This window comes from Saccoglossus kowalevskii, chromosome 8 (genome assembly GCF_978046115.1).
Source record: "Saccoglossus kowalevskii chromosome 8, keSacKowa6.1, whole genome shotgun sequence".
Taxonomy (NCBI): domain Eukaryota; kingdom Metazoa; phylum Hemichordata; class Enteropneusta; family Harrimaniidae; genus Saccoglossus; species Saccoglossus kowalevskii.
Window position 1 is genome coordinate 22786706 of NC_140648.1, and position 13125 is coordinate 22799830.

The 13125-nt window shown below is 36.4% G+C and overlaps 1 protein-coding gene across 1 annotated transcript; it reads right to left on the reverse strand.

The window, feature by feature from the left end:
• Nucleotides 1-4507: 4507 nt before the first annotated feature.
• Nucleotides 4508-7449, reverse strand: LOC146739440 (uncharacterized). The gene is made up of 6 exons (XM_085502359.1): nucleotides 7372-7449; nucleotides 7220-7235; nucleotides 6683-6997; nucleotides 5843-6209; nucleotides 5368-5447; nucleotides 4508-4682 (listed from the first exon to the last, which is right to left on the reverse strand). Exons 1-6 carry the CDS (start codon nucleotides 7432-7434, stop codon nucleotides 4660-4662), a joined length of 864 nt encoding a protein of 287 aa, XP_085358485.1. The 5' UTR covers nucleotides 7435-7449; the 3' UTR covers nucleotides 4508-4659.
• Nucleotides 7450-13125: the final 5676 nt, after the last annotated feature.

A 13125-nucleotide genomic window follows, 5' to 3' on the forward strand; every position in this document is an offset into this window, starting at 1 on the left:
TTGTAAACACATTTCCGTCTGCTATTTTTGTGAGGTTCAAATCGTTCACCATCATTTTTGGCATGTTAGATGTACATCACATAGAATACTAGGATTGGGAGAACTTAATGTATGTTTACCTGGAAACTGAGTTTTATAAATCTTGAAGGGCTCTCGGAAGATTAACCCGCAGCCTTGACCCGCAGTAAAATCAGCGATCACTATGGAGCCGCAACCATCAACATCGAGATACCAGGATGTTTCTGCTGGCGACGTTGTGGCGTTACTCAGTTCCAAATAAATATTACCACCGCCAAATGAGCAACATTTAACCGGTAACCAAGACTCAGTCTATCCACGACCAGCAAGCAACATCACAAACGAAGTTGTAGTGTGCAGCTCACGAGGCAGCCACGGCCGATGTCAACGAAAGTCATTCCGTCAGTGGAGTACCGCAGTGCACGGCATGTTTGCCAATGCACAGATCTGTGGAGGAACTTTTAACTTCAACATAAACTGTGTATCGTTTTCGCCCAGTTTAAGTTCTGGTTCTGTCGTGGTCCCAACTAAAGGGCGACAGTCGTCGTGCCGCGTCCTGTTCGATTATGGGACTCACAGCGACGTATACAACGCGTGTAAAATACATTGTTTATTTACATGAAATTCGAACACGCGCTGCGCGACGACCACCACGCTTAAACATCCACGAGTTATTTATTCGGACAATGACTCAAATTAGACGTCTGATTATTTTATTTTCACACGTACAGTGACACGTGTTCTACACTGACATGCGTTGCTAGGTCGCAGCACTGTCTTGCAGCATATTAATAATAATAACAGAACCCCACACCCTCCCCGTGGCTTCGCTCGTGAAAGTACGGCAGCAGGATACACCGCATTGCTCGTGAAAATAACTTCCATACGCAATGAAAGCCACGGGGAGGGTATGGGGTTCTGTCATAATACTTCATTATCACTGAAAACATTTTTCCCTTAAAATAAATTCCAGTGAAAATGATATTGCCCTCATACTCTATTGAGACACAGCACAGTGAAAATTGGATTCACATGTAATGCTTGAAAACATGTCAGCAAAAATAAATTAAGTGAAATTCTACGTGACTTCATAAGAGTTGGAAATGAACAAATTACACCCGATCCCACCACTCCATACACAATGTAAACTACACCCCAAAACATCCTTTCACCCACGGTTACTACCGTGTTTCACCAGTGTATTCTATTTAACTTCAGGAGAAATTGAAATAAACAAATTAGTTATAATTTCAGCCTCTAGTTGAGCACTGATTGATTAAACTACCTCGTCTTTATGTCAACTTGAAGTTATTCATTGCCTACATCAGTGACTTCAAAATATACGTTTCAATCCCAGGAATTTCACTCGCTGTTAATTGCATGGGAGTGCCAGTCTTTCATGATTTTCTATTGTAATGCAAATACGATTACTTGGAAAATGAAGCTGTAACCACAGACCGTCTAGGTGCTGTAACTAAATATTGGTGTAAGCATCGGTTAGGTAGTCTTGAACTATGCATGTGAAGCCAGCTGAGAGGTATATCCAATCCTATAGATTTCTCATTGTTTGGTTACTACTGGCTGCAAATGCAAATCAATATAAAAATATTACCCACACAGCATTCTACAGGTTACTTGTACTGTAGTAATGTTTCAGTAAACGGGTATATATTCATTAGCGACTGGGATACACTGCAAATACACATGCACGTGTGTCACCAATACCATCGTCTCTCACACCAGTTGTTGATGACCATATGTTAAATCGCACACGAAGTGAAGATTTTTAATTTGGAAGAAACTTACCACGTAAACAGACCAGAGTATGAACTCTTGTGCAGGCGTAGTGGAACGTGAACACGCGATGTAACCTTTACATTCAGTTGCAACAATAACTCGATAATTTGCCTATGAACCTATGACCTGTATATCCGTTTGGCTACTAACACTTGCCATCGAATATAAACAATGTCAAGCAAATATCCTATATCCAGCTACACTATTTTAAGCTTGCGTTGGTTAAACCCAATAATTAGGTAAATCATTTAACTGCATTCATATTTGTTTACAATGGCGAAACTATCGTGGCTACTGTATAGGACACACATTGGTACTGACTCCGCGGGTGTTCGCTTAACAAACAAACGTGATAGGGCAAAAGAAAGAACCTTTGTTTTGGAGGGTTATGAGAAAATGACCAAGTATGAATTTCTATGCTTTGAATAGAGCTGCAACTGCTTCCTGTTTTCTGAATTGTGGACTTGCATTTTATCTAAGAACTTAATATTGTCACTATTTAATAGGTGATCGGAATTGACTAGTAAGTTGATTCACATCGGGAAACCTGGACCACATCTGAGATACTTCAATTTATTGTACTGCATGGTGTGTATGAAAATTTAATGTAGCAATGTTTATGTTTAATTTAATGTATTATCATGGTCTAATACCTTCTGGATGCTGTTTGGAAATTACAAAGGGCGGATCGAGTGTTAATTTCGTAATTTGATGACATCAGTATTTTACAATTTTTTGTTCTTTAGAATTTAGCTTACTGCTGAACCGGTATTTGTTAGTTTGGCCTCCATGCGCCTAATGAAGCTGCATATATCGGAGATGCGTGGACCTACTCCGTTAAAACGTCGATGTAACTGATGAAATACTAAAGTCATTTATTTTAATGTACCGTAAATATTGCAAACCTATGACGTACGCGTGCATACAGTTCATGACCCCATCATTGATGTCAGTTTAAGAAATTTCTTACGTAAACAATACTATTCAATATTCAATTTAAACTTTCAAGAAAAACGTACATGCTTATTATTTGAGTATGCTAAATTTAGTGCAGAGGTAGACAAATGAGGATATGTAATTTGCACCTATGGCATAGGTTTGCACGCTTGGAATACCTTGTAGTTAATTATATATTTCTACAATTATACGACAAACAAAAATATTTCTTAATTCACTTAAAAAGTTAAATTATTCATTATATGAATCTCAATGTCCAACTTAGGCTACACTGATTTAATTTTATGGATGACATCCTCTGGAGACCCCAAAACTAATGCGAGAGGGCGAAAAAAAAATCCTTGCCAAAAAAAAATCCTGCTAAATCCACAGGACTCTCCCTGGCCGACGTCAATTGCGTACCAGTCAACAACAATCCATCCGCTTTTTTCTCTGAACTTGTATGCTCACGTATTTTGGTGGCGCAGTTGCGCGCCATGTTGGAATTCCCGGCAACGCAATACCCATGTGCAGAAGATCATTTACGACAAAATAGGCACGTTTGGAGGTAGTATAAAACGAGTTTTACGACAAGCCGGCGCTTTGCGACAACATGAGTCAGCAAGTTCCGGACAGAAAACCGATATGTGGAGACTCGTCGTCTGAATTTTTTTTTTTTTTTTTTGAGAATGGGCTAAAACTAATGGCGCGCGGATGTCATCCATAAAATTAAGTCGGTGTGGCCTTATATACAAGACAGATTATCTTTATGGTGAACTGCGTGTTTATGATCTGACAGTTGTGAAATATAAAAAAAAATCACTTTCAAATTACAAACAGGCTAGCAAATGAGCTATTATTTTTCAATGATGCTAAGTTCCAAGGTCACAACAGTTGTATGAGTGTAGGAGTACAGCATTTCATCGGGCGCATTTCAGGTGTGTTAGACAATTTATAAATGAATTTCGATTGTCTTTCGGAATAGTTGTGGTCCATAAAATTGTTATGTCTATTCTTTGTGTGTTGAACAATTCATAACATTTCTATGTTCGTTCTGGTTGTGTCTCGGGTGTTTATGTAATTGACTAGATGCGATCCGTTTGTTTAAATTTTGAGGCAACATGATACAATGGTTATCGCTTTGGATCGGCAATCACACACTGTTGCTGCTGGTAACAAGAGTCTTTCTCGCATACTCATTCATTCAATATTCGTCAAATAGATCTTAAACGCCTGTTTTATTCGATCCAACTACAAAATGTACAGTCGTATTTAGTCTGGCCTGCATAGCTAAGCTCAGATATAGTGCTGTTTCACCAGGAGTTTGGTAAGTTGATTCTCAGCTATCTCCACAATGTTTGGGGTAAATACAAACATTCTTAATTTGATATCCCGTACTACAGTAAACTGTATTGTAATTGCAATGTATAACTTAATTACTCGACTAAAAGGTCTTTTCGTACCGTCCGTCAACATCACATCAGTTTTGAGTTCTCGACATTCTTAATTTGATATCCCGTACTTCAGTAAACTGTATTGTAATTGCAATGTATAACTTAATTACTCGACTAAAAGGTCTTTTCGTACCGTCCGTCAACATCACATCTGTTTTGAGTTCTCGACATTGCTTCACACCATGCGTTAATGGCTATCTTTCAAATAGCACCCTCTATTGACAATTGCCCATTTTTAGAACTATGATAAGAATAGTTCATTAGTGTAATAATGTAATAATTCAGTCAATGTAACAAGTAAATATTGTTCGGTAATATTGTCTTTAATTGAGTATAATTATACTATTGATTTACAATAAAGTGACACAATAATGATAGTGAACGATGATATTAACACATCAAACAGCTGATTGGACACCAGATATTAAATCCTTGTACGTGAGCCATACATCGTTTATTTCCTTGCGCAGTATCCGGCTATAAGTAAAAACACCAACATTATATTATTTTAACTACATCTGGCGAATTTGATAAATAAATCAAAAACTATATTTAAGTAATCCCGGTCATTGAATATGGGAGTACGTCATGTTTTTAGGGGACTACCGCTATGTTGTTTATAGGACTATTGTTTCACGTGGTTAATGAGTGTATATCTGGGCGTTGTTAATGAGGTACCCAACGTTGTAAACCTGCACGTAGTTAATTGGGCTTCACACATTGTATAATCTAATCTTCTTGATGGGGTACTCCACGTTGCATATTAAAATACCTAGACATTTTGGGGTGCCCTACGCTCTATATAGCAGTACCGGCACACAGTAGACGGCTTTCTAGACACTATGGGTCAAAACGGACCCCAGATGGTTGCATCAGTTGCCCTCAAAATGCAGGAAATAGCGTTTCAGAGGGTCTAGATTTCAAAATGTTTAAGGGGGAGCATATACCGGTGCGAGGTTGGTGAGCAGATCTCGCCACTCCATGCTTCTGTGCATACATTACACATTTAAACCGTCACGGTGCCTGTCTCGTGGAAGTGAACCCAGAGTACTGCCACTTCGCACCTAGCTCTGCTTAAAACAGCTATTTATGCATTAGTATGACCCCTATATCATATTAATATATATTAAAACAGTTATTCAGATACTGATAGATTACTTACGAATTTCACAAATGAAAGACTTTGTATCAGTGCAACAGGAATCATCCATTTTGAAACTAGGATTAGTTTTTGGTCTTTCCCTGAAAATAATGATTGATATATATTACTATGAATCCTCATGAATCTTTCATTGTCAAATATTTTGCGAATATAATTTTTTTACTCCGTAAACTAGTAAGGATCACAACACGCGAGAATATATTTCAATAGTCATAATTTACTCTTTGTAATTATAGCCACTATTCTAACAAACGTCATTCACTCATTCATTCATTTATTCACTCACTCACTCACTCACTCAACTCACTCACTCACTCACTCACTCACTCACTCACTCACTCACTCACTCACTCACTCACTCACTCACTCACTCACTCACACACTCGCTCACTCACTCACTCACACACTCCCTCCCTCACTCACTCCCTCCCTCACTCACTCAATGATTCATTCATTCAAAATCAAAATGATATACCAAAGTTGGCAGCAGTCTTGATCATTTCCTTTTGCTGCGCACGCTTCAGTTTGTTTATTGTTTGGCTGGGAGTGCCATGCATTTTGTGGTACATCAACTTTATTTCCATTCAACCACACAAATGATCCTTCCTCCTCTTCGTCGTGACATCCTATCCAGTAACCTTTCCCCTTGGGATTCGACAAACCCGGCGACTGCTGTATAAACTCCCGAACTGTGTTACGCACTTTACTGGCGCCTAGATTTGCTAAGCCAGCGACATGTCCTCTCGGAGCTAAGATGGTTTTGCAATATGTGTCTGCGTCATGCCAGTCAAAAGAGTCGCCTAAAACGATCTTATACAAATTATCCCCAATACATATCTCATCTATGGAACGAATGCAAATATAAACAGTTTTTATTATCCATGTATTTATCAGACCACAATAGAACGGTTTAGTTTGCAAGAATTCATCCTAATTGTAGAATGAGACTTCCTAAGATAACATTATCGTATCCACGACCCCTTAAATAAATGCAAAGAGGATGCAAGGGGGTAGCTGGTACAGGTTACAGGAATTAAAAAGGCCATTTTACGGAATTACAGAAAGTAAAATGGAAAGTTCCATTTACGGTAATAGGTTGTTACACTTTACAGATAATTCCTAATTATATTTTACATTTTGATAATATACTTGATAATCTGTGTTTAGGAATCGATTACATTGTTAACTACCCATGTCTAAGAATTTACTTTCTATTTATTGAAATTTACAATATTACGAAAATAAAAACAATTGATTACAGCTTACGAAAATACCCCTTGCCGACCCTCAATGAAATATTGTGTATAATACATACCCTCTTCGGTGCCTCCCTCCTCCGTGACTGTAGGTTCTTTCGCTTCACAACAAAGCCTAATCTTGTAGTTCATACATGGAGACACGTTATCGCCATGGAAACAGATTAGCCCATCGGGTAAATCGCAGTATACAGTCTGCCCGGTTTCATAGGATAGCGTAAAAGGTTCAACTACTGTGCGACACTCAATGGCGGTCGGGACCTCACAAATATCATGTAGGGTACGAAGATCCGGGAGGTATTCGAATTCGCCAACTTCATCGACGACCACGCCACCATTTTCGTCGTCGATCCATTGAGTCCAATTTCCGCAGACTTACAATAGCATGAGCATAATTATTAATTAAATAATATGTTATTTCAGTGCAGAAACGTATTACGGTGAATCTTGGCAGCAGTCGATATCGATTAATATAATAGTATGAAACATTTACATTGCAGTCGGTCAAAATAAAAAAAAATAAAAAGAAGTCGGCATAAGTACACAGATATATAGAGATTATGAAATTAAAATTCTAGAAAAAATAAATATCTCACCGTTCTCAGCATTCACCTAATAAAGATAATAAAATATAATATCAAGCATAAATTACTTTTTAGAATTGGTGAGAATAGTTAAGTCTAAATAAATTACGCATTCGTCTGTGGATTATGACAAAAAGAAAAGTACTTCGAAGTATTCAACTTACCTGAAATACACCTGAAATAACCAAGAATAAATGCAAAATCAAGCTGAAATCTTTTTTGCCCATTCTGACAAATTATCGCAAATCAGTCTGTAACGCATGTAATAGTCACCAACGCATGTTATATACCGTTTCCGTTCATTGTCTATTTCTTGAGAATTAAGTAGTCATGGACATGTGATCGTGTTTCTATTCAAGTTATAATAAGCTCTTCTATCTGCAACAAGAAGCTTTTATTGAAGAAAGCAATATATCAGGTAGTTTTTCATTGATCATCAGGACTATATTAATTAAGTCAAAATAGTTTAACCGATATTGTATACGTGCATGTAAGATTCGTTACTTGTCACGAATACTTATAGAGAGCTAATTACTGATATTAAACAAATTAAAGTCTGTCCTGAATTTTCTGATACCCGCATATTGTAGAAATATTATGCAAGGAACAGGTATAGTTCAGATTTGTATTATATGAATGCCTGACTAAAATACCGAAACGTGTCATAACGGAACTTTCAAGGCCGCGGTCTGCTTCGTTGATTGACTTTTTTGTTATCAGTTATCAGTTCAACTACTTTTTTCAAACAAGTAGGCGGTGGTGTGAATGGGGGTATTACTACTTTCAGTTTCAATAGAAATTCGAAAACCATTTTGTTTTAATTAGTCATTTTGTTTCGGGATTGTTGATAACCACTCTTCGTCGAGTTGTAATAAACATTGTACATTGCTTGTGATACCTACGGGTTGAAATAAAGGTCGTTTAAAGACTAGTCTGATGTTATGATTACAGTTGGGCCAAACGTTTATTATCCCTTGTTTCGCGAACCCGCCGAATGAACAGGAGCCGAAAATGAAATAAAAATATAAGTTTATTTCAGCGTGTTTTCTCGCGCCCGCCGACTTGTAAGTGCAAAAAATTGCTAAAAAAAATATTTGTATCTTCATTTTTTTCCGCCCGCCGCCTAACAAATCCAAGTTGCATTTTCATGGGAGTATCATGATCAAAGTACCGAAGTCTCGCGCAGAAATATACTTTATGCTCGTTGGTTGACAGTGAATCTCGGGTATTGACCTTTCTGCGTGCTGCATGAAATCCCTCATTTATGCTGAAAATTGTGCCACATTTGGTACATTGCCAACCAGGTTATACATAGAATAAAATTGTATTTCATTTCTTCTCTCCGATCAATGATCTCACTTACAATTTTTTTGAGAATCACACAAATCTAATGGAAAAAAAGAAATAATTTTATTTTTTCGCCCTGCTCAAAAAAATGACTTATAAAAACTCGAGAAACAAGGAATAAAAAAAGTCTGGCCTTAGTATCTTTTGTTTGTCAATTAGCATGTTGAAGTAAGCAATTCAATTCTAAAACCAATAAACGTTACAAATAACAAAGTTTTTACTCATAGAATTAAGGGTGGATTTCACAAGTGTCACTCCATGCACATTAGCACGTACATCTGTTTTATCATTGTGCTCTCGAATGTTAGCTACTTATTATGCTACATGCAGAAGGCCTGTAGATGCAGCGATATAACGTTTGGCGGAAGGTTTGTACATTTGTCCGCTACTATAGTTAATTAGCTTCTTGGGTTCGGATTAGTCCCTTTAAAACTTTCACACTATGTTTTATTCAGTTGGTTAGTAATCACGTGATTAAGACTACTCAAATATTTATACATCATGGTTTGAAAACAAACATGCTATAATAAAACCTGAATAGTTTTTATTTTGCGTCAAAACCCATCACTTACATAGTGTGACAGATTCCAACTCTAATAGATACAAGCTCCGGAAAATATTCAAGAATGTAGCCACCTCACCAACTGAATAACTAAACTGTAGATAATTTCATTTTAAAACATATACAATCAAATTTAATATGATCTGTATTGTTGGAGCTCCAAAATCGCCGTTTAAATATAAAAAAGCAAAAACAGAAATGTAATTGATCCATGCGCACACAAACCTGCATATATACTTTGATGAATTACAAGATATTGAATGCTCAAAACCAAACCTGTCGGTGTCGGCTGCTTCTGATGTTATGTGACAATCGCCACATTCCCAAATAGCATTCATCTTAAACAGTGTCCATAACCATACATTGTTAGCTGGCAAAACAAATGCAACACTACTGGTAAATTGTTAACGTGAACACTAATGTTTACCAACCCGCACATGTAGAGTACGCTTTGTGAAATATATCTAATTCCCAGTAATAACTTATTTGATTAATAAATAAATAATCAATTATTTTTTCAAACGCAATTTCACCTTGGTCGGCTTTTTTGAAGATAAGCTAAACATAGAATTATAATTGTAATTTTCAAAGAATAAATTTGCTTAACAAATTACTAAACTTGTATTTATTCAGTATTTTTGCATTAGTTAGATATTTATCTTATGACACTCAGTCAAAAACAAATGATAGTCACCCAGTTTCTAACATTGACTGGTAGAGTTAAATAAAGAAATAAACGTGTAATGGCAGTTTAAAATGTTAACTGCTACTTTGTAATTTGTGTATTTTTCGATTCAATTGAATGAGTTGTAGATTCAGTAAATTATTACATGTGTTGAGTTTAAACTTGATTTTCACATAATCTTTGTGTTGAGTGATTCTATTTAATGTGTTAAATATTACATTATGAATATTCCAGATCGGTCGATTGTTGCGATGTGGTATGCGATGGCATTGTCAAAATTCACTCGTAAAACTACTCGTGAATAACTATATTGCTATATAAAGGGCAATCAATAGTTTCTGCAAGTGAATATTCACAGCCAAGAAGATGAAAAACCCCGCGGCAGAGATATTACAATACTGCAAATCAGTCCAAGCATTTTTGTTTGCATTTCCACTTGCTCCAGAACCTGTTTCTATTTCCTCCACACCCCGAGTAGATAAAAGGTTCACACGTTCCCGTTAATTGGTCGAAATACCATCGTAGTAGCATTGCTCTACAGTGACCTGAATGTGACGAACCTGTACATCGATTCTTATCTGTGAAATACAAAATAATTATATCATACGTAGAACATACACGTTACATCTTATACTCGTACAGTTTTGGTGCGCCGTATAACAATACGGCATGAAATATAAATTTTGAGGATATACTTCAAGAACAATATTATGCAGATGGAAATGTGGCTGTGCACTTCCGTATTATATGTCGGATACTTCTCATTAATCAAAGGGAAACTGTAAATATATATATATATATATGCATACCATGCTGACACTTTTTCATATGCTGTACATATATATTTTGTCGGTTTTTGCAGGCGGTTACACGCATTGAACATTCGTTTCGATAAGTATTATCGTCAGAGCCACACACTGGTATAATATACCCTGTATATACCATTTATAACACACGAATGGACAGACGCATCTACCCCATTTGCACTGCGCATAAAATCCGCATCTCATCGACGCACATGGATCGGAATTTTGTCCTGAAAATGAATTAAATTAGTTAATCTAAGGCAATCAGTCACTAAATTTAAGTCTAGCCACACTGCCTGAAATACTATAAACAATTATCGGGGATTTATTCCCAAAAGCATACAGTGGCTAAGCGCTATGCTTCAGAAAAATGTCTATCCGCTCGAGATCATTTATTTTTATAGAAGAAACTATCATATCCTATTGTCTTACTTGTATATCTAGAAAGTTTGTTTATTTATTTAGTTCCTGACCACCTCGTTTTGTTTCAGTTACTATAGATACCAAATCATGATGCAAATACCATAGCCTGCCTGGCAGCTTATATGCAAACTTAAATTTACCGGCACAATCCAGTACGCTACCATCATCATTGATAAATGTTGCCTTACATTCCGCACAGTAATCAATTTCACATCGTGCGTATGGATATCTCTCGCACTGAGTGACTTCGCAGGGGTTTGTCGGACATTGTACAGACTTAGTACCATCTGGGCAAATGAACGTGTCCTGGGGAATGACATCTGTCGCGTATGTCACTCAAATATGTAAAAGAACAAAGTTTGGTTTATATATGATTTAACGAGAACACACACATGGAAGTACTGTAATTTTGGGCGTGCGTATAATATGAAATATGCCGAATACTTCTGATTATTCAAAGAAATATATATATACGCATACCATGTTGACACTTGTTCATATGTTGTACATGTATATGATGCTGCTTTTTGCAGGCGGTTACACGAATTGAGCATTCGTTTCGATAAGTATTACCGTCAGAGCCACACACTGGTATAATATACCCTTTATAACACACAAATGGACAGACGCATCTACCCCAATTGCACTGTGCATAAAATCCACATCTTATTGTCGCACATGGATCATCATTTTGTTCTGAAAATGAATTAATAGGTGAACTTAAGAAATCGGTCATGATTATCGGGTATATATTTCTACAAACATAATAATATGGCTGAGCGTTATATTTGAGAAAAACATATCATATCAAATATATTATCATCTGAAACTAGTTGTATGTTTGTTTGTTTGTTTATTTATTTTCTGACTAGCATAATTTGTATCTGGATAGTATATATATAATGAATTATAATGTAGCTGTTAAAGCCTGTCAGTGTATAATAGTTATTACCAGAGCAGTCCAATACGCTACCATCATCGTCGATGAATGTTGCCTTACAACCCCACAATAATCAACCTCAGGGGTTCGTTAGACATTGTACAGAGTTGGTACCGTCGGGGCAGGTGAATGTGTCCTGGAAATGAACATTTTATGAGCACTGTATAAGTATGAAAGTAATTAAACAATATACAAATACACGGGTCAGAGAGAGAGGGTAATTGAAATGTTAAATGCCGTTTTTATGACACAGATCTAATTTCCAATTCTATTAACATCTGTTTGCAATAACATGTAGTATAAATGAAATGTGCGATAACAATGTATATAATCACACTGTTATTTTTTTTGGGTAAAAGACGTTTAAGAAAGATACTCTGAAATCTAATCTATGCTCGATAATATGACATACTCACCGCAGCCCTGCATACAATAAAACTACATGCTGCCACAATCGATATTCTCAATAAAACTGGTAGCGTCCGCATCTTGATTACCTAAAGTTATCCATATAAATTTATATGTGTATCAATAGAATAGTTGACGTTAAAATGATAATAAATTCCGACACTCCGCCTTACTGTACAAACGCGAATGTAAAGCAACGGCGTTGGGCAGTATAAGCGCACGATACGATATACCTGTTGTAATAGCTAAAGTAAACATGGCCTGTTATTAAAGGTAAATTCGAGTATGTCAGTTATAGTTATGTCACCTCCCAATCAAACACATATGGGCTTGCGATGTTATTCCATTTCTATACTCCAAAGATTAAAATTTTGTTTAGCAGATTTTATAATTACGCGGGCACTTAGTAACATCTGATTTGAGATACAGTACAGATGAAGAGTTGTTATAATGATGATGTCAAATTATTTCCTCGTGACGGTAATAATTTTATAAATGTTCCCTGTATCAGTAGCATTTACTGTTTCATAATTACCTAATTTATTCATATCATGAAATGAATCAGTGAAAATTACATTAAACAGTAAATCAATTTGACTTGCGTACAGTCTCTTGCTTATTTTCTGGTGTTTTGTTCAATAAAATAAAATAGTAAGAGAGAGTGTTACTGCGAAATAACCCTTGCAAGGGACATACGTCTCGTGTTTATAACGCTGTAACCCGGCTTTCGCCATGTGTACACTTACA

Bases quoted from the DNA above. Each gene is read 5' to 3' on its own strand.
- LOC146739440 (XM_085502359.1), bottom strand. From the start codon at position 7,434: ATGGGCAAAAAAGATTTCAGCTTGATTTTGCATTTATTCTTGGTTATT. The intron at 6,210-6,682 runs GTATGTATTATA...TTCGTTCCATAG, and splicing joins GGAGGGAGGCACCGAAGAGG to ATGAGATATGTATTGGGGAT. The intron at 5,448-5,842 runs GTATATCATTTT...CATTATTTTCAG, and splicing joins CAAGACTGCTGCCAACTTTG to GGAAAGACCAAAAACTAATC.